This window comes from Tamandua tetradactyla, chromosome 15 (assembly GCF_023851605.1).
Source record: "Tamandua tetradactyla isolate mTamTet1 chromosome 15, mTamTet1.pri, whole genome shotgun sequence".
NCBI classification, from domain to species: domain Eukaryota; kingdom Metazoa; phylum Chordata; class Mammalia; order Pilosa; family Myrmecophagidae; genus Tamandua; species Tamandua tetradactyla.
In genome coordinates this window covers 37,664,381-37,691,845 of record NC_135341.1, presented here as the reverse complement: position 1 = coordinate 37,691,845, position 27,465 = coordinate 37,664,381, and the positions used below count along the sequence as shown (strand labels likewise).

At 60.8% G+C, this 27,465-nt stretch overlaps 1 protein-coding gene across 1 annotated transcript in view; it reads right to left on the bottom strand.

Annotated features, from left to right (window-relative positions):
* The window catches only part of COL7A1 (collagen type VII alpha 1 chain), a 31,382-nt gene extending 4,086 nt beyond the window's left edge, over positions 1–27,296 (bottom strand). The window contains exons 1-106 of the mRNA XM_077129410.1: positions 27,257–27,296; positions 27,067–27,152; positions 26,367–26,547; positions 25,546–25,705; positions 25,363–25,456; positions 25,110–25,271; positions 24,694–24,857; positions 24,488–24,617; positions 24,268–24,384; positions 24,032–24,178; positions 23,827–23,943; positions 23,604–23,753; positions 23,393–23,521; positions 22,665–22,808; positions 22,453–22,578; positions 22,206–22,349; positions 21,482–21,601; positions 21,200–21,343; positions 20,749–20,874; positions 20,501–20,647; positions 20,121–20,243; positions 19,655–19,801; positions 19,301–19,435; positions 19,068–19,214; positions 18,850–18,986; positions 18,430–18,556; positions 18,198–18,344; positions 17,935–18,110; positions 17,801–17,836; positions 17,691–17,717; positions 17,554–17,598; positions 17,418–17,480; positions 16,975–17,046; positions 16,832–16,867; positions 16,642–16,677; positions 16,384–16,455; positions 16,211–16,288; positions 15,929–15,955; positions 15,795–15,848; positions 15,591–15,653; positions 15,427–15,486; positions 15,273–15,308; positions 15,021–15,065; positions 14,908–14,943; positions 14,517–14,561; positions 14,389–14,424; positions 14,236–14,268; positions 13,894–13,926; positions 13,683–13,736; positions 13,544–13,603; positions 13,421–13,456; positions 13,246–13,326; positions 13,120–13,155; positions 12,754–12,798; positions 12,405–12,476; positions 12,132–12,176; positions 11,856–11,882; positions 11,616–11,645; positions 11,423–11,503; positions 11,312–11,347; positions 11,198–11,233; positions 11,032–11,112; positions 10,762–10,797; positions 10,328–10,390; positions 10,201–10,245; positions 9,175–9,210; positions 9,060–9,095; positions 8,881–8,976; positions 8,598–8,762; positions 8,435–8,482; positions 8,100–8,135; positions 7,866–7,988; positions 7,586–7,786; positions 7,451–7,486; positions 7,315–7,368; positions 7,083–7,151; positions 6,969–7,013; positions 6,801–6,863; positions 6,579–6,623; positions 6,177–6,212; positions 5,994–6,029; positions 5,815–5,859; positions 5,603–5,635; positions 5,446–5,508; positions 5,271–5,306; positions 5,110–5,190; positions 4,903–4,971; positions 4,748–4,783; positions 4,628–4,669; positions 4,410–4,454; positions 4,278–4,322; positions 3,578–3,613; positions 3,436–3,495; positions 3,196–3,303; positions 2,975–3,046; positions 2,780–2,815; positions 2,508–2,567; positions 2,344–2,388; positions 2,046–2,081; positions 1,918–1,953; positions 1,782–1,838; positions 1,580–1,651; positions 1,008–1,079; positions 748–783; positions 338–418; positions 49–102 (exon numbers count right to left, since the gene is read on the bottom strand). Coding sequence (XP_076985525.1) covers positions 49–102; positions 338–418; positions 748–783; positions 1,008–1,079; positions 1,580–1,651; positions 1,782–1,838; positions 1,918–1,953; positions 2,046–2,081; positions 2,344–2,388; positions 2,508–2,567; positions 2,780–2,815; positions 2,975–3,046; positions 3,196–3,303; positions 3,436–3,495; positions 3,578–3,613; positions 4,278–4,322; positions 4,410–4,454; positions 4,628–4,669; positions 4,748–4,783; positions 4,903–4,971; positions 5,110–5,190; positions 5,271–5,306; positions 5,446–5,508; positions 5,603–5,635; positions 5,815–5,859; positions 5,994–6,029; positions 6,177–6,212; positions 6,579–6,623; positions 6,801–6,863; positions 6,969–7,013; positions 7,083–7,151; positions 7,315–7,368; positions 7,451–7,486; positions 7,586–7,786; positions 7,866–7,988; positions 8,100–8,135; positions 8,435–8,482; positions 8,598–8,762; positions 8,881–8,976; positions 9,060–9,095; positions 9,175–9,210; positions 10,201–10,245; positions 10,328–10,390; positions 10,762–10,797; positions 11,032–11,112; positions 11,198–11,233; positions 11,312–11,347; positions 11,423–11,503; positions 11,616–11,645; positions 11,856–11,882; positions 12,132–12,176; positions 12,405–12,476; positions 12,754–12,798; positions 13,120–13,155; positions 13,246–13,326; positions 13,421–13,456; positions 13,544–13,603; positions 13,683–13,736; positions 13,894–13,926; positions 14,236–14,268; positions 14,389–14,424; positions 14,517–14,561; positions 14,908–14,943; positions 15,021–15,065; positions 15,273–15,308; positions 15,427–15,486; positions 15,591–15,653; positions 15,795–15,848; positions 15,929–15,955; positions 16,211–16,288; positions 16,384–16,455; positions 16,642–16,677; positions 16,832–16,867; positions 16,975–17,046; positions 17,418–17,480; positions 17,554–17,598; positions 17,691–17,717; positions 17,801–17,836; positions 17,935–18,110; positions 18,198–18,344; positions 18,430–18,556; positions 18,850–18,986; positions 19,068–19,214; positions 19,301–19,435; positions 19,655–19,801; positions 20,121–20,243; positions 20,501–20,647; positions 20,749–20,874; positions 21,200–21,343; positions 21,482–21,601; positions 22,206–22,349; positions 22,453–22,578; positions 22,665–22,808; positions 23,393–23,521; positions 23,604–23,753; positions 23,827–23,943; positions 24,032–24,178; positions 24,268–24,384; positions 24,488–24,617; positions 24,694–24,857; positions 25,110–25,271; positions 25,363–25,456; positions 25,546–25,705; positions 26,367–26,547; positions 27,067–27,151 — 8,004 coding nt within the window. The 5' untranslated portion in view covers position 27,152; positions 27,257–27,296. The remainder of the gene's footprint in view (positions 1–48; positions 103–337; positions 419–747; positions 784–1,007; positions 1,080–1,579; positions 1,652–1,781; positions 1,839–1,917; positions 1,954–2,045; positions 2,082–2,343; positions 2,389–2,507; positions 2,568–2,779; positions 2,816–2,974; positions 3,047–3,195; positions 3,304–3,435; positions 3,496–3,577; positions 3,614–4,277; positions 4,323–4,409; positions 4,455–4,627; positions 4,670–4,747; positions 4,784–4,902; positions 4,972–5,109; positions 5,191–5,270; positions 5,307–5,445; positions 5,509–5,602; positions 5,636–5,814; positions 5,860–5,993; positions 6,030–6,176; positions 6,213–6,578; positions 6,624–6,800; positions 6,864–6,968; positions 7,014–7,082; positions 7,152–7,314; positions 7,369–7,450; positions 7,487–7,585; positions 7,787–7,865; positions 7,989–8,099; positions 8,136–8,434; positions 8,483–8,597; positions 8,763–8,880; positions 8,977–9,059; positions 9,096–9,174; positions 9,211–10,200; positions 10,246–10,327; positions 10,391–10,761; positions 10,798–11,031; positions 11,113–11,197; positions 11,234–11,311; positions 11,348–11,422; positions 11,504–11,615; positions 11,646–11,855; positions 11,883–12,131; positions 12,177–12,404; positions 12,477–12,753; positions 12,799–13,119; positions 13,156–13,245; positions 13,327–13,420; positions 13,457–13,543; positions 13,604–13,682; positions 13,737–13,893; positions 13,927–14,235; positions 14,269–14,388; positions 14,425–14,516; positions 14,562–14,907; positions 14,944–15,020; positions 15,066–15,272; positions 15,309–15,426; positions 15,487–15,590; positions 15,654–15,794; positions 15,849–15,928; positions 15,956–16,210; positions 16,289–16,383; positions 16,456–16,641; positions 16,678–16,831; positions 16,868–16,974; positions 17,047–17,417; positions 17,481–17,553; positions 17,599–17,690; positions 17,718–17,800; positions 17,837–17,934; positions 18,111–18,197; positions 18,345–18,429; positions 18,557–18,849; positions 18,987–19,067; positions 19,215–19,300; positions 19,436–19,654; positions 19,802–20,120; positions 20,244–20,500; positions 20,648–20,748; positions 20,875–21,199; positions 21,344–21,481; positions 21,602–22,205; positions 22,350–22,452; positions 22,579–22,664; positions 22,809–23,392; positions 23,522–23,603; positions 23,754–23,826; positions 23,944–24,031; positions 24,179–24,267; positions 24,385–24,487; positions 24,618–24,693; positions 24,858–25,109; positions 25,272–25,362; positions 25,457–25,545; positions 25,706–26,366; positions 26,548–27,066; positions 27,153–27,256) is intronic.
* Positions 27,297–27,465: the final 169 nt, after the last annotated feature.

The following is a 27,465-nucleotide window of genomic DNA, read 5'->3' as shown; positions in this document are numbered from 1 at the left end:
TTGCATTCCAGGCCCCGGATCCCCCCACCTCCACAGTCACCTCTATACCTTGTCCCCCTTCTCTCCATCGAGGCCACAGGCTCCCTTCACCCCTCGTTCGCCCTGAGGGAGAAAAGCAAATGAAAACCCAACCTCTAGATACTTCATACCATGACCTCTTAATCCTGAACCCAAATCTCCAAACTGGCCCCAGACACACCAACCTCTGATCTAACACTTTCAACCTCAGACACCCCGACATCTGACTCAAGGTGCCTGGCCTCTGACCCCAAAACTCCATCTTTCAATATCAAGCACTCCTGACCAGGAGGAAAACAAAAACCAGGCTCCTTCTCACCTTGAGACCCCGGGGACCCATGAAGCCAACATCTCCTTTATCTCCTCGGACGCCAGGGACTCCATCCTTCCCTGAGCGTCCCTGAGGGGAGAGGGGTCAGTGTAAGGTCAGGGGAGGTCAGTGGGGGCTCAAAATTTAGCGGGCAGGGAATGTGGGGGTGGGAGTCGCCACTGGAGGCCAGGGCCACTGGGAGGGCAGAGTTTTTCATGGGGACAAGGGTCATCTCCAGTGTGGACAGGACATCACCGTGTGGGTACAGACTGTGGAGGTAGGAACTCCTGGATAGCATGAGGACATTATGAGAGCAGTGGGTCACTCTAAGGTCAAAGGCTACCACGTGGGCAGGACCACTGTGGAGATGAGGGCGCAGTGGAGACAGGGGGGTCCCTGCGGGAGCAGGGGCAGCTTACCGGGTCACCAGGGATCCCTGCAGCACCCGGCTCGCCCTGTGGGAAGCACAGATCAGAGGGGGTCAGGATGTTGGCCCTTCACAGGTGTGCACCCACTCGGCCACTTCGTGGCCCGGCCCAGGCCACACACAGATCACAGATGAAGACGCATGTGGCCAACATCAAGGCAGGCCGTAAACCCTCTGTCACTCAAAGGACACCCATGGGGCAGATGTGTGTGACGTGTGGCTCTGGGCCTGGGCCTGGGGTGGGGGACTTGCCTTAGGTCCCATGAGTCCACGTGCTCCCAGCGATCCGGCAGAGCCCTTATCACCAGGCTCCCCCTTGGTGCCCTTTGGGAGGGACAAGGAGAGGGACACAGTCAGGATCAGACCAGGCTGGAGACTGGGGACATGGCTGGAGCCCATCAGCTGGGACAGGGCACCCCAGTGTCACTCACACTGACCGCCCACAAGCCACGCCCCTTCCTGCCCATGCTCATTTCTCATCCCAGGATCCCCACACTCCTGCCCCCTCCCATCTTACCACCGGGCCCCTAATCCAACCCGGAGCACCCGGAGCACCTGAGGAGCCCCCATCCTACCCCCACAGGCCACCCCGAGCCCACAGCTCCCACAGCTTCCCTCCGGAGCCGTGCTGAGGCCCGTGGGCCTCCTTAGAGCCCCATCCTCACAGTCTCCTCAGGGAGTCACTGTGACCCACAGAACCTTCCCTCTGCCCCCTGAAGCCCTCCTCCTGCCTTCACAGAGCCCCAGAGAGCCCCCACAGCCCACAGGACCCCCTCCTAACCCTCTATGGCGTACCCCCTACTCTTCACCTGCTCTCCCCTTACCTTCTCTCCAGGGTTCCCAAAGTCTCCCCGAGGGCCTTTTTCACCATCTATGCCCCGAGGCCCTCGTTCACCCTAGATCAGGGGTCAGAAAGCAGAGTCAGGAGCTGGGGGTTTGGGCTCTTAGATCCCCTCGCCCACCCCCACAGGAGCCCCTCTCACATCCAAGGGAGACCCAGTCTCCACAGGGACCAGGCCTACTCACCGTGGCCCCCTTGGGGCCCTGTGGCCCTGGAGGCCCCACGATCACGGCCGAGTCGCCCTGGTGGGGGGAGGGAGGCAGTCAGAGGAGTCAGGCACCCCCTGGCTTCCCGCCCTGCCCTCCCCATGCTCACACTCACCTTGTCACCTTTCAGCCCTGCGGTTCCAGCATCACCCTAGTCAGTGGAAGAGTGTGAGTCCCAGCCTGAGATGCGAGCTCCCTCTCCATCCTCCCTTTCCCCAAGGAACCTTCTCCCCAGACTCTTACCTTCTCCCCACGCTCCCCCCGGATGCCTGGGGGCCCCTGTGTGAGAGAAGACTGAGCTGAGGGAATTGAGGGGGACTGGCAGGGAAAAATTCAGAGCGCAGGGGGTGGCTGAAGGGGGACTGAGGGACCGGGGGAGATGGGGAGGACCAGGGGCTGTGGGAGGACACATGCCCCAAGGAGTTAAGGGAAGACTTAAGAGAGGATGTGGGGAACAGGCTGCTGCATGTACCCCACAGCCACAGAGGGCCCAGGCAGGGGACCAATCACCCCACCGGGCACCCTTCCCCAGGGGACCCACCGTGAGTCCGCGGGGACCCTCCTGTCCGGGGCGGCCATCTTCACCCTGGATGGTGACAGCAGGCTCACTGACTCAGGAGGTGGGAAATCAGAGGCAAGAGCAGTGATGACGGGGGCCCCGCTGTGGCCCCCCAGAGGTAGGCTGTGGCCGCAGGACATACATACCCGGACACCTGGCTCGCCACGCTCGCCTCGGGCCCCAGGCGGCCCTGCTCCAGCATCTCCCTGGAGATCCAGAAGACACCAAGGATAGAAGAGGGAAGGAGGGAAACGAGGGGGTCAGCACAAGATCATCAAGGTTCGTGAGGTCATGGGAAGCAGTGAGGGTCAGAGCGTCAGGGGAGGTCGGTGGGGGTGAGGTGGGTCAGGGGGTGAGAAGCGTCAGGGGGCTGGAGGGGCCAGCAGGCAAACACAGTTAGCAGCCTTGTCCCACCTACCTTGTCCCCTTTGAGTCCAGCAGCCCCAGGTGCTCCCTGTGGGTCAGAGGCAGTGAGGTGAGGGTCCCGCTGCCCCTCAAAGCCCCCCTTGTCCCCAGCCATGCAGCATGGCGTGGTCCCCAGCATCAGTCCTTATGGACAGACCCCAACAAACAGGGAACCAGGCACGGTGGGGCTTGTGGTGCTTCTACTCACTGCTGATCCCGGGGGCCCAGGCGGCCCCAGAGGGCCGGGAGCACCGTCTCTCCCTGGGGCACCTGACAGACCCTACAGAGAAAATGGGGGCAGAAGAGGCAGAGTGACCCGGGAACCCTCCTGCCCCTCTGTCCTCCAAGACCAGAAGCAGCCAAGGTGGGCCCAGGTCTCCTCCTCCTCACCCGGCCCCGGATTCAGAGGTCATGAGGCCAGCCCCTCACCCGCTCTCCGCTGGGGCCCGGCTGACCCATCTCTCCTCTAGGGCCCGTCTGACCAGGGAAACCGATGACGCCAGGAGCACCAGGGGGACCGGGGATGCCCGAATCTCCCTAAAACAGACAGGGCAGAAGGAGTAGTGGAAGTACAGGAATTGAAGACTGGCCCCAGACGTCCCTTTTCCTCCCCACCCCCGGCCTTCCCTGTCTGCTGCCCCCAGGGCTGGTGACGGGGCATTGACTCACCTTCAGACCTGGAGAACCAGCGGGCCCAGGGGCGCCCTGGACTCCGACTCCTGGGTCACCCTTCAAGGGAAAGGGGGATCAAATCAGACTCACAGAGTCTCAGGGCCATACCCCCCCAGCAGAGCCCTCTGGGGCCACGTACCTTGGGACCCTTGAGTCCTGGAGCCCCTTTCTGACCCTACAAAGACAAAGTAAGCAGCGCTTGGGAGGGGAGGAGCATGGCCAGTGACCTCAGACATGGTCCGAAGTATCCCCCAGGGGAGCAAAGACGCTATCCCAGACACATGGGGACTCAGACACGTGACTGGAGATTGGTTCACAGGGACGCAGGCGTGACCACAGACCCGTGAGGGCACAGACCAAGGGAATTTCAGACGCGACCGCAGATCCGTGGGCGTTCGGGCTGAGCACGAATACATGGCGCTCGTGCGTGAGCCCAGACATACGGGGCTGCGGATGTGAGCAGATGCACAGAGCCCGGGCGTGCGCATGTAAACACGGGCCCAGCTGGGTCTGCTCGGGGGAGCTTACACGGCACCGCAGACGGGAGCTCCAGGGAGCACGAGGGAGGGCAGCGGCTTGTCAACACAGGGCCAAGGATAGGCCCACAAGACAGGAGCAGACGTGGGTGTGCAGAAGTAATGAGGCGCAAGACCAAGGACGGGCACAAGGAGACACAGTCAGGGCCCCCGAACCCCCCCCGGAGTGAGGAAGCCAAGGCTCGTGGAGGCCACGCAGACAGGCTCAGGGGCGCAGACACACAATCAAGCCCAGGACTGTCCCTTGTATCCGTGATTGCACGCCTCAGCCCAGGCTCAGGCTTGCTTGGACCCCAGACTCACATCTTCCCCGGGATCTCCAGGCTCCCCTGCACGGCCGGCGTCCCCCTGCACAGAAGGGATGGTGAGGGGGACAGTCACTCAGCCTGACACATCTCTGCCCTGTGCTCAGGCCCTGGGGCCAGACCCCCTCACCTTCTCCCCTCTTGGTCCTGGCAGTCCTCGGTCGCCTTTGGCTCCCTGTAGAGATGGGGGTCGGGAGGCAACCCAGGCGTCAGGGTCACAGGCAGAGATTCAAGGAGGGAGGCAAGAGGCGAGGGCTCAAATGTGGGGCATGGTATGGAGGTTGAAGGTCACAACGGATGGAAAACAGATGATCAAAGGTCACCTGCCACCGAAGTTTCCAGACTCACCGGTTCGCCCACCAGGTCTCCAGCAAGGCCTCCGGGGGCTCCCTGAGGAGGGAGAGGGGTAAGTGGGGTTCCCTGGCCCCCACCACTTGGCCCCTCCTCCCCGGCTTCCCACACACTCACCTTCTCTCCCTTTTCTCCAGGGGCCCCGACCCCAGCCTGTGAAGAAATGCCAAGTGAGTTATCCAGAATCCCCCCTTCCCCCACCCCAGTCCCGGGGCAGATGCAGAAATTAAGGAGAAGTAGGTACAGAGGGTGGGGTGAGGGTTAAAGATCACCTGTCCAGGGGTGCCCATGGGTCCAGGCTCTCCTTTGGGTCCCACAGGGCCGGGCTGACCTGGTAACCCCTGTGACAGAGCAGTGTGCGGAAGTCAGCACGCCCCCACCTCCCTGCCTCTGCCGCCCCTCCCCTCCTCATCCTCAGGCACGCAACTGGGCACCGGCCCCCACAACAGGCCGAAAGCAAGCTCCCCCAGAACACGCACCGGCACACCAGGGGCCCCTCTGTCTCCATCTTTTCCGCTGACACCATCACGACCCGGAGCTCCTGGCTTCCCCATCTCCCCCTGAGAGGGAAGAGATCTGTCAGGGGTCTGCCCGTTGACCCCTGACCTCTAGAGCCCAGCCCCTGAACCCCAAGACTTACCACTTGTCCAGGCAAACCTGGTGCCCCCTGTGGACCCTGATAGAGAACAAGTCAGATGTAATAGGAGACACGTGACAAGGGGACATGGGGCAAAGGACAAAGGAGGAGAATGAAGAACATGGGATCCACGAGGCAGGGAGATGGTGTCCCTCAGGATCATAGGGGACTTGCTCACCACAAGGCCCGAAGAGCCGGGAGGGCCGGGGAGTCCCACAGCCCCAGGCGGTCCAGGCAGGCCCTGGGAGGGGGGTGGAGAAAATGTTCAGGGCAGCCCAACCCCACCCCCGACCCCTCTCCTCGTGGGACACTAACCCATGAGCTGGGCCACTCACCCGTCCTGGTGGTCCTGTCTCTCCAGGCTCCCCCTGCAAAGGGCCCAGCGACTGCATGAGCTCACCGATGGTTGAGAGGCTCCCGGGGCCCAGGCCAGGGGCAGAGCCCACATGGACTGAGCACTTGGGGCTCAGCCCCACTGCGGGCAACAGAACCCCAAGAGGAGCCTCCGCCTCCTTCCATCCCCATACCCATGTGCTCCTGTACTCACCTTCAGGCCAGAAGGTCCCTGGGGCCCTGCGGGGCCAGCAAGACCCTAGAGAAAAGTATCGTGGGAGGGGACAGGGGTCTGAGATATCAGTCTGGGCTCAGGGATTAACATAAATAAGGCCTGGCCCATCCTATCCCGCCGGGACCGCTACCAGGGGGTCCTCCCTCCCTGTGACTCACCGGGGCACCAGACGGTCCAGGGTCTCCGTGCCCACCCTGTTGGTGACAGAAAGAGTGTGATGACGGGGAGCCAGCCCCACCCTACCAGGAAAACTGAGGCAGCATTGCCCACGGTTGGAGGTGGGGGGGGGGGGATTGGGCATAGGGTGTGGACAGGAGGGCTGAGGCTTCCAGGGTACTCACTGCTGGGCCAGGGGCTCCCCTCATGCCTGGTGGACCCTGGAGAGAGAGGGGGCTGCTGAGCCTTCAGCTGGGCTCACTGACTGGGAACCTTTGCTTGGGGGCCCACATCCAGGTCCCCGCCCCTCTAGGGTCCAGCTCTTCACTACAGCAGCTGCTGCTGAGAGCCCACATACTCACGGGCTGCCCCCCATGGATAACCCACATGGGCTCCCCCCCCACACACAGACGGCCCACCTCTCACAGACATCACACCCCCAGGCAGCCAGGTGCAGCCCCCCGCCCCGGGAACAGGCGCACACCCACAGCTGCCAGCATACCTCGGGGCGGGGGGCAGAGGCCCGCGGGCTCCTGGGGGCTGCGATTCCCCAGAGCCCGGGCCAGGCCGCCCCCACCCCCACTCACCGGCTTCCCTTCGGGCCCGGCCACGCCGCGTTCCCCTGGCAGACCCTGGAGAGAACAGGTTTAAACCACACGGTCCCGGCCCTCGGATCCCAGCTCCCGCCCCACCCAGCATCCCCCCAGATGGTCAGAGGCAGGACCAGTCCCAGGCAGTGCAGAGCCCCACACAGAGACCCATGAAAGAGCCGTGCTCCTACACATGTGGCCCACGGGCCCAGGACTCACCGGGATGCCATTGTGACCCCTCTCTCCAAGCTCTCCCCGGTCCCCTTTGATGCCTGCCACTCCCTGAAAGTGAGTGTCATGGTGTGAGCCCTTGATCCCTGCCAGACACGCACCGCCCTGGGATGTCCCCACAGAAGGGGGGGACACATGGGGGCGTAGCAGCCTCACCCTGTCTCCTTTGGGGCCTCGGTCGCCATCGCTGCCTGGCTCCCCCTGCGGGGATGAGATGTCAGGCCGGCCCCGGTGCCACATAGGGAGTGGCCCCAGGGGATCCACACTGACCTTAGCACCTTTGAGCCCAGGGGGTCCTCGTTCTCCAGAGAGTCCAGGACCTGACTCTTCCACAGCCACCTACACACACAGGGTCGCAGGAAAGAGATGTGTCCGTCACAGATCACAGGGTCACAGAGGGTCAGGGGGTCCAAGACCCCGCATGGAGGCTCCTGCGGCAGAGACCAAGGGCAGCCTCCTGGTGACAGCAGGCACAGGCCTCGGGCGGGGCTGGGGTGAGCACCTTGGGGCCAGGGGGGCCAGGAGGTCCGGGGGGGCCAACAGAGCCGTCTCTGCCCTGCAGAAAAGAAGAAAGTGAAATGGCTGCCCCGGTACAGCCTCCAGGTGGCCCCTGTCCCTGCAGCCCTACCCCAGCTCACCTGTTCTCCACGCTCTCCTTTCTCTCCCCGTTCCCCCTGAAATGCAGAGGGCAGGGTGAGGGCCGTGTCCATGGGGAGCCCCACTCCTCCCAAGCCCACTTTCCTGGCCCTCCCCAGGCCAGCCCCCAGGCTCACCCTCTCTCCTGGCTTTCCTGCCTCCCCAACAGCCCCAGCCCGACCTGGGAGTCCAGGAATGCCAGGCTTGCCAGGCTCTCCGGCAAGGCCAGGAAGTCCAGGGGGTCCCCTCTCCCCAAGGGCCAGGCCAGGCGGCCCCTGGGGACCAGGATCTCCACGGTCTCCCTTCAGCCCTCGTTCTCCAGGAAAGCCGACGGGACCCTGAGGGAGCAGAAGACTGAATACCGGTGGCTGGGCTACACCGCCATGGAGCATACCCCACCGAGCAGCCACCACTCACCTCCTTGCCCAAGGGTCCCTGCTCTCCCGGCTCCCCCTTGGGGCCACGACGCCGTTCAGGCACAGGCAGGAAGCTGCCGGAGCTCTCATCCCAGGTCTCCACTATTTCCCGCAGAACAGACACCTAGGGGACGGCGAGGAGTCAGAGGAGCAGAGCACACAGGGGCAGCCACCCAGTCCCAGAGCCCGGGGGCCACTATTCCCTGGCCCTGCCCCCAGCACTGAAACAACCTACCTTGAGGCCAGCACTTTCCAGCGATCGCTCCACATTCTGGGGACACAGTCTGGGTGAGGGGCTGCCCACATTAGAGAAGCCCCTGGCTCCTGCCCCACTCTGTTCTGGAAATACCCTCCCTGACCTTTAACTCTTGTCTAAAGCTTGACTGAAGTTCCCCTGGGAGACCCTCCCCAGTGTATCCCCACAATGCAGGTTCCCCGAGGTGGAGGCTGCAGAACCCCCAATAGGGCAGGGGGCCAAGCCCACAGGACAGGACCTGGGAGCCCCCACGGCAAGTGCAAGAGGATGGAGGGGAGGCCCCTGGGGTCATGCAGATCCCGAAGTTGACTCACCGCCATACTCCCAGGTTCTCCTCTCAAGCCACGTTCACCAGGAAGGCCCTGGAGAAACCAAGCCATGAGCTGCGGGGACCTGGCTTGTGGGACTTGTGTGCCTGGGCGGGGGTGGGGTGGGTGCTAAGGCCGTCTGAACATGTGAAGAAGGTGGGGACCTCACCTGTTCCCCTTTGGATCCAGTCTCCCCACGCTCACCCTGTGAACAGAGAAGGCTTAGCAGGTGGGGGAATGCCCTCCTGGCCCCGGTTTGCCCCTCACCATAGACCCTACCCAACACATGCACACTCACCTTGGGGCCCATGTTCCCTGGGACACCAGGAAAGCCCTGAGACATTCCAGAGAAAACAAAGGGGTCATACAGGATCACAGCACTCCAGGAGCATAGTCAGTGGGAGCAGAGTGGCCCCGGTGCACTCAATCCCAGGGTGACCCTAGACACTCACCTGGCCAGAGGGCCCGACCTGCCCCGGGAGGCCTGGAGGGCCCTGGACTCCAGGGCTGCCAGGAGCTCCGCGCTCACCCTTGGGGCCATCGCGACCCTATGGAGGATGCAGCCACCATCAGGACCCCACGACCCCGGAAACATGGAACTTCATCTCACAGGGGCAGGGGCAGCACTCACATCTCTCCCTGGGACACCTGAGTCTCCCTTCTCTCCCTAAGGAAGACAGGGTGCTTCAGGCATGGTTCCAATCTGAGGCCAGAGCAGATCCCAGCTTGGGGGCCAGGGGCTTTACCTTCCTCCCATCTTCTCCAGGGTCCCCAGCTTCTCCCTGTGGGCAGAGAACACACATCAGCCTAAACACTCACCAGTGTCTGGCTGTAAGCCCCTGTCTTGGCAGATCTCAGATGACAATAGGTCTGTGCCTGCAGCTCCATGCCTCTGCATGGCTCAGCCTGGCCAACAGCCATGTGAGTGAGCTGGGGCAGGTCTAAGGGCATGCCTGCACGGGTCTGCTCATCTCACTGCACACGTCCTCCCATCTCTGTTTCTAGATGCAACTCCACATGCATGCATTGCTGAGGTAGTGTGTCTGCAGGTCCTGGGTGTACGCACTTGTGTCCATATGTGTCTTAGCATGTGTGTACATGGGTCTGGAAGGTGACTGTGTGTCTCAGCCTATCTGCACATCTTGGCCGAGGTCTGCATATGGATAGGCTTATATAGGTGTACACGGGATCTGGACATGTGTCTGCATGTCCTTGATATACTGACAGTTAGTTGTGTGTCTCTTTATTTTTATTTTTATTTTTTTACTGAGATATTTTCACACACTATACAGTCAGCTCTGTGTCTTGGCATCCGTCAGTATGTCTGTATATCTCTACGTGTATAGATGTCCTGCTTGTGTCACACGTCACAGGGCCATGGAGGTGCCTCAGCACAGATCTACATGCAGCCCCGTGTGCAGGTAAACTACAAGTCTGGATGGAGGTGTCTGTGTGTCAGTGTGTCTGCAAGTGCCCCTGGATTGTGTCCAGGCCAACGTGTCTGCATGTCTCCATCTGCACCCGTGTCTATGGGTTATCTCGGCTGTACTAGTCCATCCAGGCAAAGCTGCCATGTCTACCTAACTCATTAAACATCTGTGAGAGTGTGTGTGCACCTGGAAGCGGACATCAGCAGAGGTCTGTGTGCCTGGGCTCAGTACAACTCAGTGTGCCTCCGTGTGTGTGTGCCTCGTATGTATCCATGCGTCTGGGCTATGTAGATGTGCCGGCATTTCTCAGTAGGTTTGGCCTTGGCTGCCCTGGACACTCACGTTTTTCCCATTCAGGCCGGGTTTGCCATCCTCGCCTGGCTTTCCCTGGAGGAACAGATCACAGAGAGGTCAGGGCTGCGGTCAGGGCTGTCAAAGGGCAAAAGACAACACGAAAGCCTGGACTCACCAATGCTCCAGGGGGTCCTGGAGGTCCTGGGGGGCCATGTTCTCCTCGGAGGCCTGGAAGCCCCTGGAAAAAGCCTTTGCTAGGATTGAGGGGACCACTGAGATATCCCCTGGGGAATACCTCGGTCACTGGGAGGACCCCACTGAGCTTCTCCTCCAGTGCAGAGACCCTCAGGATTGGGAGGCCCCATTGAGGTCCCCTACGGCAGAGACCCCATGGGTTGTGGTGGGGAAACTGCTAAGATTCCCAAGGAAGAACCCCAAGAACTTGGGGGCCCTAAGACCCCCTAAGGCAGAGAAGGTCTGAGATCCCTCCCAAGAGCAGGGCTGGACCAACCCCCCTTCTGTTGCTGATGCAGTGACCATGATGACCTGGCTGGAGCTTATATCTGGCCCCCTGAGCCACCCTGTGTCCCAACATCTCCCCTTACTTACATCTCTTCCTGGGTCTCCAACTTTGCCCGTCGTGCCCTAAGAAGACACTCAAAGTCAGGGAGTTCGCCCTGGTCATGGGATCAGGGACATGCCTGCTGACAGGACCCCTAGCTCCTGCCTGCATGGCGGTAACACCCACCCACCCCCACACCCAACGGGGCTCCAGAAGAAGACACAGATAATCTGTCCGGCCCCAGAGCTTATCGAGGCCTAGAAGAGCTGGGCCTTTGTGTGAAGAGGGAAGGGTGGGGGGGACGGGTCGTGACTCACTGGCAGCCCAGGGGGGCCAGAGGCTCCTGGTTTCCCATCCAGCCCATTTCGGCCATCCAGCCCAGGAGGGCCCCGGTCACCCTGAGGAGGACAGAGTGGTGAGGGGCCTCGAAGGCTGAGATGGATTTGAGAGTTCACATCTCGAAAAGCCTTGACACCCGCTCACCTTTTCTCCTGCTGGGCCTCGGATGCCTGGGTCTCCCTGGAGGGAACAAAGTCAGCTGAGAGGGGAGGACAAAATGGGAACCATAAGGCTGAGGGGGCAAAGTGCATCACTCACCTGGGGGCCTGGGGGACCCCGCAGTCCAGCGATGCCCTGAGGACGGGGGGAAGAAGGAGTCAGGGTGGGCTTCCCAGGCCACCACCTCCCCTCAGGACCAACCACACTCACCCTCTCTCCGGAGGCTCCTGGGGGACCAGGGTCACCCTTGGGCCCTTGAGGACCCTCCTGTCCACGGTCCCCAGGCTCTCCCTGTGGCAGAAATGGGCCTGTTGAGGACTAGCACTGGGGCCCCAGGGCAAGCCCGGGGCAGAACTGGCATGAGGGGTCCTCACAGCTTCACTCTGCCTACAGACTCTGATACCTTCTCTCTGGCTCCAAGTCCTGTGTCTACCTGGAGGGAGAACGACAGCGAAAAGGATGGCTCAGCAAGGGGAGGAGGGGCCGGCGAGGGGCCGTGGGGAGGGAAGGAGGTCCGTATCAGAGGGGCAGTGGGGCAAGGGGGAGCAGCGGAAGGGCTGAGGGGATGCAGCGCAAAGCTGTTAGGGGCAAGCAAGGGAGATGACAGTGGCTGACAGAGGAGCAGACCCAGACCAATATTTACCAGCCGTCCAGGTATTCCTGGGGGACCCTGGGAAAGGAAATTATTGCGGTCCTAAGACATGGCTCAGGTTTGCCCCCATGCTCAACTCTGGCCCCAGATTCCCTGCAGCAGCTCCCAATGCCAACCCCCCCCCCCCAAGGGCAGCTCAGGCCTGGAAATGGCCATCAGTGCTCTCCACCTTGACCTCCAGCCCCCTGCCTGGGTGCCAACAGGATACGGGCAGCAGCACCAGGTAAATGCCCACCCCCCTGAGCCCGGCATCCCAGCCCTGCTCACCGGCTCCCCACGGTCACCCTTGGGTCCAGATGGTCCAGGGTTCCCCTGCAGAAAGCCAGGGGACAGGGTCACTCTGGGTAGGCAACAGATTGGGGTAGCTTTGAAGGGACCATAAGGACTCATGGGGATCCTGGTAGCCTTTGGGGGGTGGTGATGATGAGGTCACAGGAAGTGAAGATTGTGAGGCTTAATATTGCAGAAGGGATGGCAGGATCAGGGGCAGGGAATTCGATGGTTGGGGGGCTGAGGTGGGAGTCAGGGGTCAGAACTCACGTTTCTTCCATCCTCTCCAGGATCACCCTGGTCTCCCTTCTCTCCCACAGGCCCCCGAGCTCCAGGTGCCCCCTGGGAAGAGCACCTTCTCTGAGACAGACCCTCAGCATTCCGCAGGCCCCCCATCACCTCCCATATTGCCTCACGTCCCTCATTACCCCCAAAATCCATGCTAGAGCTTCCCATCACCCCATGTCTCCCTGCAGGGTCTCCGATCACCTTCCACCCCCTCCAGACTTTCCCATCACCTCTTATCTCCCTCAGAGTTTCCCAGCACCTTCCTGCCCACATCTGACAGGTTTTCCCATCACCCTCCCTCCCTCCCTTTCTTCTCTCCAATAAGCCTCACCCGAAGGCCACGCTCGCCAGCTTTTCCAGGCAAACCAGGGTCACCCTGGTGACGGAGAGGGCAAATGACAGAGGATCAAATCATGTGACACAGGATCATACTCAAAGTTCAGGGGTCACTACTAATAGGTCACTGATTCCTGTGACCCCCAGGCCTCGATGGGGGAAACACCCCCCCCCCACCCAGAGAGAGCTCGAGAAGGAGACACAGGCAACCCATCTGGTGCCATCAGGGAGTGAGGGCAGAGATGAGCCTGGACACCTCCTGGGCAGGAGGCAGGGGCTGGGCTCGATGACCTGGTTAAAGCCCCCAGCCCACGGCAGCTCAAGGTAGAGGATCAGAAACCACAGTGGGAAGGAGTCTCACCGGGGGACCTTCATCACCTTTCTCTCCAACTTCACCCTGTGAGACATGACAGTCAGCCCCAGCCCCAAGATCTCCAGCGATACCGGCTATGATCTCCCACAATCCTCCCAACCCCAGCTTTCTTACATCTCGTCCTCGGGTGCCGACGGGTCCTGGGGGTCCAGGCCGCCCAGGGTCTCCCTTCTCCCCAGGAGGCCCTGAGTCACCCTGTGGAGGAGGCAGAAGTGAGGGGACATGGGATACGTGCAGCACCAGCCCTCCAGGGGAGGCGGCCCCAGAGTCCAAGGTCACAGGTACTCACCGGGGCTCCTGCTCTGCCAGTGAGGCCAACAGGACCCTGGAGGTGGTAGGGAAGGGCAGCAGGGCTTCATTGGGGCTCCCGGGCATCCTCCTCTGTCATGCCCCCAAACCTACTTTTACTCACCCGGTCTCCAGGGTCTCCCTTGGGGCCAGGGTCTCCAGGAAGAACCAAGCCAGGTGGGCCCTGTGGGTGGAAGGCTCAGTAGTCGGGGCGCTTCACCTGCACCACCTTCCCACCACATCAACACTTCCCCCTCACTCACCCGCTCCCCTTTGGCTCCAGTGGCTCCTCTGGGCCCAGAGGACCCCATGTCCCCCTGGAGGTGACAAAGACCATCAGCATCAGTCCCAGACTCCAGCAACCCCCAGCCATCACGCTGCAATCCTCATGACCTTCAGGGAAGGTCCAGAGACAGGCCTGATGACCTCGACCTCAATCCCAGAAGCCCCTCTCCTTTTCCACGCCAGACTTACTTTTTCTCCTTTGGCCCCAGGACCAGCAGGTCCCTGAAAACAGGACAGACACAGTTCAGTCCTATCCGGGGCCCACAGGGCCATAGTGTGGGTTGGGATGGAGTTATACAGAACTGGGAGGCACCGAGCACAGCCCCTGACCAGAAGTCACGGGGTCGCAGCTGGGGGGCAGGGCAGAGGCCATGGGAAACGGGGTTGGCACTGAGCATAGAGCCCTGGATGGGGTCATACGATCACAGCCAGGAGCCAGAGGCCAGGTGATGGCATGCGGAGAGTCAGAGCTCTGGGCCTGTTCAGGGTCCCAAGGTCATGTGGTTTATTAGGTATCCTCCCTCTACTCACCACTGCAGGGTCCCCAGGACGGCCAGGCTCTCCCTGTGGAGAGAGGATAGAGGCAGGGATGGGTCAGTGACCCACCTAGGAACCCATCGTCTCAGCATCCCACCTGCCACATCCCTGGTACCTGGGGGTTCAGGCCCCCAGCCCATGACCCACCTTCTCTCCTTGGTGGCCAGTGGGTCCTGGTGGCCCCTGCATATGGAGAAAGGGTGAGCCCGGAATGGAAGGGTAGGGGAGGAACACGCAAAAGCCCCATCTTGGTCCCACCACATTTGCAGACTCACCTCACGACCCTCGGCTCCAGGACGTCCCGCAACTCCCGGCAGCCCCTGGGAAAGAGGGACAGAAATGCTGATCCAGGTAGGTGGGGGGAGGGGTGGGAGTGAAGGCTGGTGAGGGGTCACAGGTCAGAATCTAGAAGATTGGCAGACGTCAAACTCAGCAGGAAGGCAGAGACCAGGTCAGTGGAAGTCAAGGTGAGCACAGTAAGGGTTGAGTCAGTGGGTTCAGGTTAGAAGTTGGGTCCTTAGGGCTGAGTTTTAGAGCCTGAATCAGAAGGGATGAGGAGCCATGTGAAGAGGAGTGAAGGTGCATGCAGCAGGAGTGTAGGGCAAGAAGTCAGAACCAGGAAGGGGCACAGCCCAGGTGACACTGGCATTGGGGTCAGTGACTTACCTGGGGCCCCACTGGGCCAGTGGGTCCACGTTCACCCTGTTGGAACAGAGGAGGTCAGAGCTGAGTCCAGTCCTAGACCCTCAGGCCCAGAGAGCCCCCAAAGTTGCACTCACCTTCTCTCCAGGCTCCCCCACGGCCCCTGTCAGCCCCTGGTCACCCTGAGGAGAGAAAGGAGGGAGAGATGCTTTGACCATCCAACCCTGGACAAGATGTCTCAAACTCTCCCCAAGCTCCCTTCTGAAACTGCAACCTCTGACCTGGAGAGACCCCTTATCTCCAACCCCTGACCATCCAGACTCCCCTAATCCCACAGGGAGTCCTAGCATATCACCCCCTCACATCCAGTCCCTACAAATGGCACTCACTTTGGGGCCAATATCTCCAGGAGGTCCCCGTAGGCCCTGGAAGAGATGGATTTGGGGGTTCATTGGTTTGGGTTGAGCATAAAGATAGGGTAAGGGGTTGAGGGTAAGGGTGGGAACAATGCCTGCCACTCAGAACCCCGGGCTCTATACTTACCCGCTGACCCGGGGTCCCCGGTTGTCCTGGGAGGCCTGGGGCTCCATCCTCACAGACACCCTGAAGGAGAAATGCATGGGTGGGAAGACAAGGGGAGGCCCTGCTCCCCAGTACCCAGAACCCCCTGCCCCAGAACTGTGATCCAAAGAGGTCAGGCCTCCTACCTTCTCTCCTTTCTGTCCAGAGGGCCCAGCTGGGCCCTGGGGACCAGGGTTTCCAGGAAGTCCCTGGAAGGAAGTGAATAGAAATGTAAGCCCAGAACTATGAGGCCCAGCACACACCGAGCTCCCCAGCAGGGTCCCCGGCCCCTCCACTCTCAGCCCTGACATGGTCCCAGCTTTCCCAGAAGAGCATCAAGGCCCTCTCACCGGCTCTCCTGGCTCGCCTGCAGCAGGGCCACCAACACCTGATCCAGGGGGGCCCTGGGAGAGAAGATCAGGTCCGTAGGTGCTAGGGAGACCAGATGCCAAGCCACCCCCAGCATATCTGGACCTTCACTTACCCGTTCTCCACGATCGCCTTTGTCACCCTGAAAAACAGACCATGGCCCTGTGACCCTGGATCGTACCTCCCCCCTTCAAAATATTAGAAGGAATGAGGGGTTATGGGGTCAAATTGGGTTACAAGAATCATGAGGGAACTGGGGAGTCATGGAATTGAGGTGAGGCTAAAAGAGTCACATGGGCTTAGAACAACCAGTAGGGATTGTGTTGGGTTCAAATTGGGTCACCAGGTCACTGGATCACATAGAGGTCATAAGATCATATGAGGATCATGCTGTCACCTTCACAGCTGTGCCAGGAAGCCCCGGGGGACCACGGGGACCTGGGTCCCCCACTGGGCCACGAGGTCCAGAGGGTCCCTGATGGAGAAAACAAGGTATAAGATGCCACCCCAAGAATTCCCACTCTCGTTCCCTCTTACCCATCACCCACCACCACATACCCTGGAACTTACCGCAGGTCCAGAGTCCCCTTTCTGTCCAGGAAGCCCTGGGCCCTCGCCTCCGATGTCTCTTCCAGGCTCCCCCTGCAGGGATACAGAGCAGTGGGCAGGGTTCAGGGCATGGGAGCCTTGAGGTAGGAGAAGCTCACAGAAGTACCCCAGTCAGAAGTGATTTCTTCTCACGCCTTAGGCCGTGCATGGAGTCTGGCCTGGGATGACCCTGCTCCTCCCTGGGACATCCTGGGTGCCCACCTCTCGTCCTTCACCTACCGGCTCTCCTTTTGGGCCTCGAGGCCCTCGCTCTCCCTGAAGACAAAACAGAGCAAAGTCATGCTTGGGTTAGGGTGAGTTTCAGGGTGGCCCCCCAGGGGCCAACACTGACCCTCCTGCCCAAGCTCCCCAACATGCAGAAACAACCCTGGGAAGTCAGTGGGAGAGAAAGGAAGGGAAGGCACCTTACCGCTTCCCCACGAGGCCCAGGCCACCCTGGGGAGCCCTGTAAATGGAAGCCAGAGTCAGAACCAGCCCACCCCACCCAGGCAAAGTGTCTCTTGGATGATGTCATGAGCCTACCACATGACCTGAAGGGCAGGACTTGCTCACCTTTGGCCCAGGGGTCCCAGGAGTACCGGGGCGGCCAGGGCTGCCTGGAGGTCCATCTGCTCCAGGGAAGCCCTAAGGAGGGAAAGAGGTGAGGACGAGAAGGGACAATGTGGAGGAGCCCAGACTGCTCTTCATCTGGACCCCTTGGCCCATAGGTCCCTGGGTGTTGGCAGGGGTGGAACAGTGGGTCAGAAAAATGTTCCCTTATTGCTGAGTGGCAGAGAAAAATCCCTTCCTCTGGGGCTCAGAACTTCCACTGAGCCTCTCTAGGGGTCCTCACAGCCCCACTAGCCTCCCTTCTTCAGAGCTTCTCCATAAGTCTCGGGGGTGGGGTGTGTGCCCAGAAATACTCTGTAATTCTCTCTCTTCTTTTTCTCCTCTCTTCTAAAAACCTTGAGAAAACTTGGGGAGTGCTTTAGGGGAACCTCAACAGTGAAACTCACCCTCTCGCCCTTTGCAATGATGCTTCCAGGAGGTCCCTGGGGGCCAGGAGCACCACCCCTGCCCTGAGAGAACACAGCAGATGAGTAGGCAGAAAGCTAGACAGGGTGCAGAGGATGGGTGTGGGGAGACACTCACCGGGAGACCAGGGGAGCCAGGAGACCCAGCTTGTCCTTTCATGCCCTAGGAACAGTGGTAAGTGAGCTCTGCATTGCTAATCTTCCCCTAATCCACTGACCCCCCCCATCCACTGACCACCAATTCCAGTCCCTCACCATCTCTCCAGGTTCTCCCTTCTGGCCCTGAGGAAAGACATATCAGATGAGGGTCAGAATGGCCAGCCCCAAAAGTATCCCTTGCCCACCACCCAGCTTTGGACACCTACCTTTGGACAATGCACTGTGCAAGTTTCTGGGTGTGGCTGTGGACACAGGGTCTCCTTGAGCCCAGGAAGTTCTATCAAGAGCCCCCAGGCCCTGTCCTCTCCCCTACCTAACCCCCCACAGGCTTCTTCCAAACCTGGGTGGTGCCTGAGGTTGCCTGACACAAAGCTGTTGCCAGGCCACTGACTGCCTGGTCCAGGCTTAGACCGTCATCCACAGCGAAGAAGGTCTGGGCAGGGTCGGTGCCCGGCACCAAGCGACGCAGCTGCTCTGGGTCAGCTCCCGCCAGGCCCAAGATCACCACATTGAGCCCTAAGAAGGAATCCAGCAGCCTTCATGACAGCTCCACTGGGGCCAGCCCCACCCCAAGACCCCAGCCCCACCAGCCCCACTCCTTACCAGCAGCCTGGGCCTCATGGATGGGGCCAAAGACGTCACCTCTCAAGGGTTCTTCCACTAACAGAACCATCACCCCTGGTGCATACCGGCGGCGCCCAGGAGCATCTGATGCCAACAGGTACCTGTGAGCTGCGGCCACGGCAGTGCCTGGAAGGAAGGACATATCAGAACCCTAGGACACTGAGCTCCCAACAGTGAAGCCCCAAGAGTTCGCTCTCACTGAAGTCCTCACCTAGGTTGTTCCCACTTGGGTCTATGTAAGGGATATCACGGATTTTCTGCAAGATGATGCCGAGGTCATGGGAACTGTTCAGTGGGAACAGTGGGGAGGGTCTGTGACTGTAGGACAGGAGGCCAACCTGGGGCGGGGGGAGACACAGAGTTTGGGGAGGGCAATGAAAGACTGTGGGTGGGGGGACACAGAGCCTGGATGGGTTAATACAGAGCTTGGGGGGTGGATAGTAAATGAAATATCAGGCTGTCAGCAGTGACAATAGGCCAGGGAACCAGCCATCAGGGGAGATCTGGATGCCAGAGAAGCAGTAGGAGAAAGTATGAATTACTATTGGGTCAGGGGGTGGCAGCTGGCGTGGGGCCTGCGGAGGGAGAAGGTTGGGAGAGCTAGGGGTCAAGGCTGTCTTTGGGACCAAACCTGGACCGCCTGTGGCCCAAGGGGACCAAGTGCAGACACCAGACGCTCCAGAACCCGCTTCACAGCCTCTGCACGGTGAGCACTGTCTCGAGTGGCATGCAGCAAGAACACCACATCAGCCAAGCCATGGGAACACCCTGCAGGAAGGCAGCCAAGTCACTAAAGTAGTTGATCCATCCAGCTGCCTCCTGAGGTCCCTCCTACCCTGTCCACCATACCTGGGCTTTGCGTGATGGAGGCCTCAGGACCTCGCACACCTCCCCGGATGGGTGTCAGGGAGAACATATAGGAGACACCAGGTTCTAGTCCTGTCACCCGCTGGGAGCTTGAGATGCCTGGCAGCGTCTGTGGAGCCCCCGGTACCACTGCAGAGATCAGACCTCAGTTAAACATGAGGCCCTCCATGGGGCCCAAATTGCCACTCTACCCCCAACCCTGGCCTCCCTCTCACCTTGGCCAAGGCCTCTGAGTGGCCGCCAAGACAAGATATAGCTGGATGCTCCAGGCACTGGGGTCCAGGCCAGAGTCACTGAGTCCATTGAAGTGTCCACTACATGCAGTTCAGTACTTGGGACTCTAGGTGACTCTGAAGGAGGAATCAAGGATTCCTGGGTATTATTTAGAACCCAGAGGGAAGGGATCTAAGGAGGTGAGACACCTGGGGCAGTGAAAAAAGTATCATGGGAGATCATGCTGGCAATACCCCAAGGTCAGGGGTGGCAGGGGGAGCCACTCAGGGTCATGGGGTACAGGAAATCAGGGTGACAGAGCTACACCAATACAGGGGTGGGCCCTGTGTGCTCACCAGTATGCTCAGTCACCTCCGTTGGGGGCCCTTCTCCAGCCGGCCCCAGGACGCTCAGCCACACGTGGTACTGGGTCCCTGGCTCCAACCCTTCCAGGTGATAGCTGCTGAACTCAGGGCCCAGGACCCGAGACTGCTCCTGGCCACCTAGGGCCGGTATAAGAGTGGAAGGTAAAGGAGTGGGGCACATGAGCCTACCCATCTCAGACCCCTCACCTCACTCAAGGATCCTGCTGACCCAGTCCACCCTCCTGACTGATCCTGCCCATCCTCCCTGACCCTCACTGACCTAACTGACCCCACCCAACTCACCGACTGATCTCATCCACTTCATTGACTGTCACTAACCCCAGAGACCCCCAGTGACAAACCTCACTCATTCTCACTGACCTCCTCCATCTCACCCAACCCGCCCTCGTGCTAACTCCTCTACTGGTCCCTGACAACCTTCCAGAGATGCTCTCACCCTCAGGTCGCCATCGCAGACGGTAGCCATGCGCACCGGGCACTGACTCCCAGCGCAACCTCAGCGACTGCTCCCCGCGCTGCGCTACTCGAAGGGTTCCCAGGGCTGGTGGAACCTCAGGCGCTTAAAGAGAAAGCGTAGGAAACAGAGGCTCCACCCCCACGGGCCCCTGAGCCAATCCCAGCCGGATCCTGGCGCACGCACTGCCCCCAACCGGCCCCTCCGCCTATCCCAGGCTTCATCCCTCCTCTCCCCTCAGACCCCGCCCCCATAGGATCACTACCAATCCCTGGTTCCTTTCCCCAAACCGGGCACAAGCCCCGCCCCCAAACCATCCATGCCACCAATCCGAGGCTCGCCAGGGCCCAAGTTCCGCCTACGCGTGGTGACGACGATGGAGACCGGAGCGCCCTCGCGGTCCCCGACCAGCGCGGTCACGCGCACGGAGTAGCTAACGCCACCTTCGAGGCCCCGGATCTCTGCAGAGTCCGTGTTTCCTGGGAGTATCTGCTGTCTTGTGGGGCCCCCTAGCCAGGCAAGCATAATAGGACAAGGTTTAGAATTGGGTATGGCTGACTGGAGGAGGCAATCCTGGCTAAGCAGTACAAGGTCGGCTCAGGGGCCATACCCTCGCTCCGGCCCCAGGCCAATCGGTAGGCTGTGGCTCCAGTGACCCCGACCCAGGTGATCCGCACCACATCGCTGGAAGCGTTGAGGATCTGTAGCTTCGACACGGTGCCCACAGGCTCAGGCGCTAGGGGCAGAGACAGAGTAAGGGGTCAGGGGCCACTGTGTGGCCGGCAGAGAACAGGCAGTGCAGGCATGTTCAGGCATGGTCAACACAGGGGCGGTCTGAAGGCCATGGGGAGGTTATTGCGGACATGTCAGGGTGGGCAGCCCCTGGAAGGGAGAGGGTCCCTGCCTGGGAGTGGGCAGAGTGGGGCAGGGCGGAGGTCACTCTGAGTGGATACTTAGTGTGGCTAGGACAGCTAGTGAGGAACGGGCAGCTGGAACAGTCAGGGATACACAGCAGTGGGATAGCCAGTGAGGCGACTGGCAGCTCTCCAGGGTTCGCTCACCAGTCCTCACAACCACTGAGGCAGGGGTCCCATCCACGCCAGCCACATGGGGCCGTACATGCACCGTGTACTCAGTATCCGGCTCCAGCCCTTCCAGCTCAGCCACTGTGGCTTCCCCAGAGACCAGCTGGGATTTCTCTGGCTCTGGGGATGGGGACAGCTCCAGGGTTAACCAATCTGCTCCCCAATGCCCCACCTGGACACCCAAGACCCCCGGCCCCTCCCTGTTCCAGCCAGCCAGACCTGACTTCTCCACCACCCTCCGAAGCCCCGGGTCCCCACCATGGGCTGAGTGCCAGGAGACCCTGTATCCCGTGGCGCCAGGAACCCTGGTCCAGGCAATGGTGACAGATGAGCTGCCGGCCTGAGTCACATGGACTGTCCTCACTGGGCCCAGTGGGTCTGGGGGGAGAGGCAGTAGGGTGTATTATAGGGAAGGAAGTAGAAGACACTTGGGGTTGCCGGTGGGGGCTCTAATGGGATAGTCTGACGGAGAAGCTAGTGGGGAGCCATCTGACAGGGGAAGGCAGGGATCTGACGGGGCTAGTGAGTGAGTCAGATGAGGGTTGACAGAGGAGGCAGTGGGAAGCTGAGGTGGCAGGTGAAAGGAATCTGACACACGACAGGGTCTGACAGAGAAGGCAGTGGGAGTCTAATAAGGTCTGAGGAGGTAATGAGGGGATCCGACAGGAAAAAGTGTAAGTCTAAGAGGAGGGGCTTGGGTTCAGCAGAAAAAGCAGTGGGTGTCTGAGAGATGAGGTGGTGGAAATCTGGGCAAAGATAGTGGGGGTCTTCAGAGAAATGCAAGGGGATCTGAAGAAGGAGGGGGCCTAAGAGGAGGCAAGAGAAACTGAAAGGAAAACCGGGCACTCTGAGGGAGGAGATAGTAGGCATCCGCAGGGGGAGTCTGTGGAGTTCACGGGAGAGGTAGGGGACTGACAGGGGAGGCATGGGGCTCTGAAGGGACACTGCAGGCAGAGAGCCAAGGGGCTGGGCCAGCACTGACCGGTTTGAGCCACAATGACAACAGGTGGGCCCTCTTCTCTCCCACGCAGGGCTGACACCGCCAGCTGGTAGGAGGTTCCAGGCCTCAGCCCCGTGATGTCTGTGGCAGTAGAGTCGGGGGGTAATGTCCGGCTGGACTCTGGACCTAGGGGTAGAGGGAAGTGTTGATCTTGGGATCCTGCCTGCCCCCTTGGTCACCCACACCCTGACCATTCCCCTCATCCACCCTCCCACACCGCCACACAGACCACTGCCTGTCCTCCAGCTGATCCGAAATCCACTGGCTCCAGGAACGAGTCCCCAGGCCACCCTCAGTCGCGTCGAGTCTGACGCGACCACCCGCAGCCCAGGGATGGTGAGTGGGGTTTCTGGCTCTGGGGGTCGGAGACAAAGGTCAGAGATCAGGAGCAGGACTGGAGTGAGTGAGGCAGCTGTCCCCCAACCCTCCTCCTTTGCTCACCGAGGTGGACAGTGAGGACGCTAGGGTCACCCTCACGGGTACCCACTCGAGCTGACACCCGTACAGTATAGCTAAGCCCAACCCTGACATCATCCAAGTCGAAGGCTGTCTGACTCCCGGGAAGCACCAGGGTCCTCTCAACGCCTGAGGGAGAAGGTGGGGTTGACAGGCAGGGTCAGTGATGGATGGGGCATGGGATGACAGGTCAGTGGACAGCGATTGGGTTGACAGGTAGCAAATGGGTGAGGGTGCAAGATGACAGGAAGCCATGATGGACAAGACAGGAAAGCAGGTGACAGACATCAGTGGACAAGGGACATGGGAGGTAGGACAACAGGGATTAGTGGGCAGTGATATGAATTGACAAGTCAGTGATGGACAGGAAGTGAGTGGGAACATGGGGTGAAAGGTCAGTGGTCACAGCCAGGGTAACAGAGGAGCAGGTGTAGAGAAGGGAACAGATGTTTGAAAGCCACGGACAGGGACATGGGGCAGGGAGTGGAGATACCCAGGCAAAGAGATAGGCAGGACAGGGCAGATGGTGGGCAGAAAAACCCTGTGATAGTTCTGGGCCTGGTGCCATCTAGGGAGGGGGATGGAGGACAAGGAGACAGGAAGGAAGCTGTAGGGATCCAGGAGTGTGGGAATGGGGGGGGAGAGTGCAATCAGACCCTGAGGGCTGGAACCTTAGTGGGGTGGGGGAGGGGTGCTGGCCAGGTCCACCTCACCCTGGGAACTGCGCACTGTGACACGGTACTCGGTGGCACTGGGGACTGGGCTCCAGGACACCCGAACCCTCTGCCCAGGCAACTCAGCTGCTTGTAGGTCCGTCACAGGGCCCACGGGCAGTTCTGGCCCTGCTGGGAGGCACAGTGTGAGAGGCAAACGGGGACCCCTGTACCTCCCCCACTTACTCGGCCAGGCCCACAGAGCCCTCACCCGTAGGGACCACAGTTGCAGGCGTGACCACCTCGCGGCCCTCCAGCAGGGTGTAGAGTGTGAGGCGATACGCAGTGCCTGGCTGCAGCCCATCGAGCTGGTAGCGGGTCACATCAGAGGGCAGCACCACCTTCTGCGGTGGCTCCAAGCCTGGAAGATGCGGAGGTCAGGCCGGCTGAGGCCCAGCCCCGCCCCCTGCCTGCCCAGCCTCCCCTGCACTGACCACTCTCACGCCGCCACTCCAGCCGATAGCCACGGGCCTCAGGCACCAGGTTCCAGGACAGGAGGATGGAGGTGGGGCTCAGGAGGATGGGGCGCAGGATCTGCTCAACGGAGGTCTCTGCGCAGGGCACACGGGACGTCAGTGGCTTCTGTGTCCCGCCCTGCCTGCCCCACCCCAACCTGAGGAAAGCACCCAGCCTCCTTACCAGTGCGAGCAGTGAGGGTCGTAGCAGGCCCCAAGCTCCGACCAAGTAGGGTGCTCACGGTCACCTCATAGTCCGTGCCAGGCTCCAGGCCACGCAGCAATAGTGACCTCTGCCCAGGGTCCAGGTCCTCATGCTTCGGGGCCCCACCTGGCTCGGGGACAAATGAGGAGTCATGGGGCCTTGTAGACTCAAGGCTCTACAACCCTGACTGAGGTGAGCCCACCCCTCCCACTCACCACTGAGGTCCCGCCATGTCACGCGGTAGCCGGTGGCACCTGGCACGCTCCGCCAGGCTACCAGGAGGCTGTGGGTTGTGGTGTTCTGGACGGTCAGCTCCGGCCCCTCCAAGGCAGCTGGGGGAAGGTTCCACCAGGGATTAGTGGGGTCAGGAATGCGGAGGGGTTACTGGGGTGGGTGATTAGGTGAGTAGGGTCAGAGGTTGGCAGCATTGCTCACTGGTCCGAGCTGTCCCGCTCACAGCCTCCCCGATGCTGTTGGCGTAGAGGGCAACCACAGTCACCTGGTACTCGGTCAGTGGTCGGAGACCCTGCAGCTGTATGCTGGTCTCACCAGCTGGAATGCTTACCTGTGCAGAGCCAGAGGTCACCTCCTCTTGCCCAGCCAGGTCCCCACCACCCACCTCCCAATGCTGCCATGCTTACCTCCCGCCGTTCACTTGGCAATGGCTGCCCCAGCCCCACCAAAGGAGTGTACTGGACCTTGTAGCCAGTCACGGGGCCACTTGCTGCCGTCCACTGTACCCGCAGTGATTGACTGCCCAGCTCAGAGAGCACCAGGTCCCGTGGACCAGAGGTTGGGCCATCAGCTGGGGATGAGGGGAATCATGGGTGCCCCGGCAGTAAGGTCAGCACTCATGGGACAGGGTTGGGGTCAGGGACCAGGAGCACATGGAGGTGGGGTCAGCACTTTGGGACAGGATCAGGGGTTAGCACCCTTGGCTTGATGTCAAGGTCATGCTCCCAGTTTGGGGTCATGGGCCCATGGGTGGACTCAGTACTCCAGGTTGGGGCTGGGGTTAGGGTCCCAGGTCAGGTGTGCAGTGTGGACAGAAACTCACGGGGTAGGGTCACAGGCACACCACCCGCTGTCGTGCACACTCGCCGGGAAATAAGGGGCAGGAGCGTCCTTAAGATGCTGAAGTCGTTGACGAAGAAGAAGAAATCGCTGGCCGGCTGTGAGGCGACTCGCTTCAGCTCCTCGGGGTCAGCATTCTTAATCCCTGAGGTGGTGCCCAATCACGGTTCAGTTGGCCACATGCCCTCTGACTGGTCTCCTCGCCAGCTGACCCCTCACCCTAGCTCAGTACTCACCCACAGCAAACAGCTTAACCCCTTGCCCCTTCAACCTCTGGGCAGCTGTGTCCACCAGGTCCTGGGACTTCCCATCTGTGATCAGGATGCAGACCTGGGGCAGGTGCAGAGGTTGATTTTGGTGCTCCCTCGGACATTAGATTTAGGGTCATCTTGGGAGGCATGGTGGGGTTAGGGATTTACCTTGGGGACGCCAGGTCGGGCCAGCTGGGGCAGGAAGATGTGGTCAGTCACATGGAGAATTGCAGCCCCGGTACGCGTGTTGCCCCCCTTGTAACTGAGCTCACGGATGGCACGGATCACATCACCCCCAGAGCCAAGCGCATCCAGGCCAAACTCTGTCCTGTGGGGTTGGGAGTTGGCAATAGGTTAGGTACCATACCAGGACCCGTGCTGGCTCTGGCCTCTAGGAGGTCTCTGGGGTGGAATCAGAGGCATCAGGTCCCTTTGAGGATCCTCTAGGTTTGTGGTTCCTGTTCTCCCACCTCTGAAACCCCCATATTAACAAACACCCCAGGTACCCCTTTCTACCCCTACCTGCAGCTAGGCTCAGGCAGGCCTGGAGCCCTTGGAACTCAGCCTGGGGAGGCAGGATGTTCGGTTAATTAAATAATTACAGTGGGGGGGGAAAGAATACAGTGGGGCAGTGACCAGTGACCGGAGAGGCCCTCTGGGTGATGGAAGGGCTGAAAGGAGCTAGTACATGGACAGTCCAGCAGGCAGGAGACATCTGGGCTCCCTTCTTGGGTCTCCTTCTCCAGATAAGAAAACACACCCTGTCTTTGTCGGGGCACAAGCCTGGGATGTCTCAAGGTGAGAGAATTCTACCTAGAGGATCCCGGCCTCTGTCTCCAGAGGGGCTGCGGGCTGGAGGTCTCTGGTCTTCCCAGTGTTGATCTCTGGAGGGGTCTGACTTGAGAGTTTCTGGGCTCCCTTCGCCCCTGTCTGGGGTAGGGGTCTTGGTGGGGTCTCGATTCCCAGCCCCAGAGGAGGCCTCTGCTCACCTCGGCTCGTCGCTGTACTGCACCGCGGCGAAGCGCACGCCCTGTGCACTGGCTGCTCCGGAGAAGGGCAACACCAGCCCCTCAAGGAAGCCGCGCACTTCTCGGAAATTGCTGCGGCCGATGGACGAAGAGCCGTCCAGCAGGAACACGATATCGGCAGAGTAAAGGCGCGTGCAGGTCACTGGGGCAGGAAGAGGAGGTCAAAAACTCTTCTTGGAGTCCACTCCCCGGCCCTAACTCCCCACATGCAGTTCTCTGGGACTGGGGGGCAGGCAGCCTTTTCTGCTTATGCAAACCAAGCCCGGCCGGCTTGGACCTGGGTGCCTTGGAGGGAGTCGCGGAGGGACCCAGAGCAGGTTTGCGCGCGGAGGGTTGGGGCGTGCCGGCAGGGGAGGGGGGCGCTGGGGAGGGGCAGCGCTAACACGAATGTGGATCTGGGACTGAGTCCGGCCTCGGAGGGCCGGCAAGATTTTAGAGGGTCTGGCGCGAGGTGGCAGAGGTAAGGGATCCAGGGGGTATTTGGGGAGCCAGAATTGGGGTCCAAACGGGATAAGATGAGAATTGAGGAACCCAGTACGGATCGCGGAGGGTTTGGGGAGTATTGGGCGACTTTGAGAGGAACCCCCGCGGCTTAGTGGAAGTGAGAGGATCCGGAATCTAGGGTGAGAGGAGCCGCGGGTGACGGGTGCGCGGTGCCCACCTCTCTCCCGGTGCTGGGCCCGCACTCGGGGCGTCCTCGCCAGGATCCCAGCGCAGAGCACAGCGGCCAGAAGGTGCAGTCTCATCCTGGATGGGGAAAACGGTCAGCCAAGACCTTCGCTCTGGCGCACTCGGTAAGTCCGAGCTCAGAGACCCCGGAACCTCAACCTAGCCGCTCCGCCCAGCCTTGCCTGCGAGTCTGCCCGCTCCAGCCGCTGCCGCCGCAGTCCCGCCGCCTGGGCCGAGAAAAGTCCCTGATCGCGAGGGGCGGAGCAGCAGGCGGGGAAGCCATGCTGCCCGCCCATACCCACCGCCCTGCGAGGTCGCCGCCCCCGACACCCACCACCCCCACGACAGATGATCGAATGTCATTTAAGTGTAAAGCCCCCCTTCTGTGGCC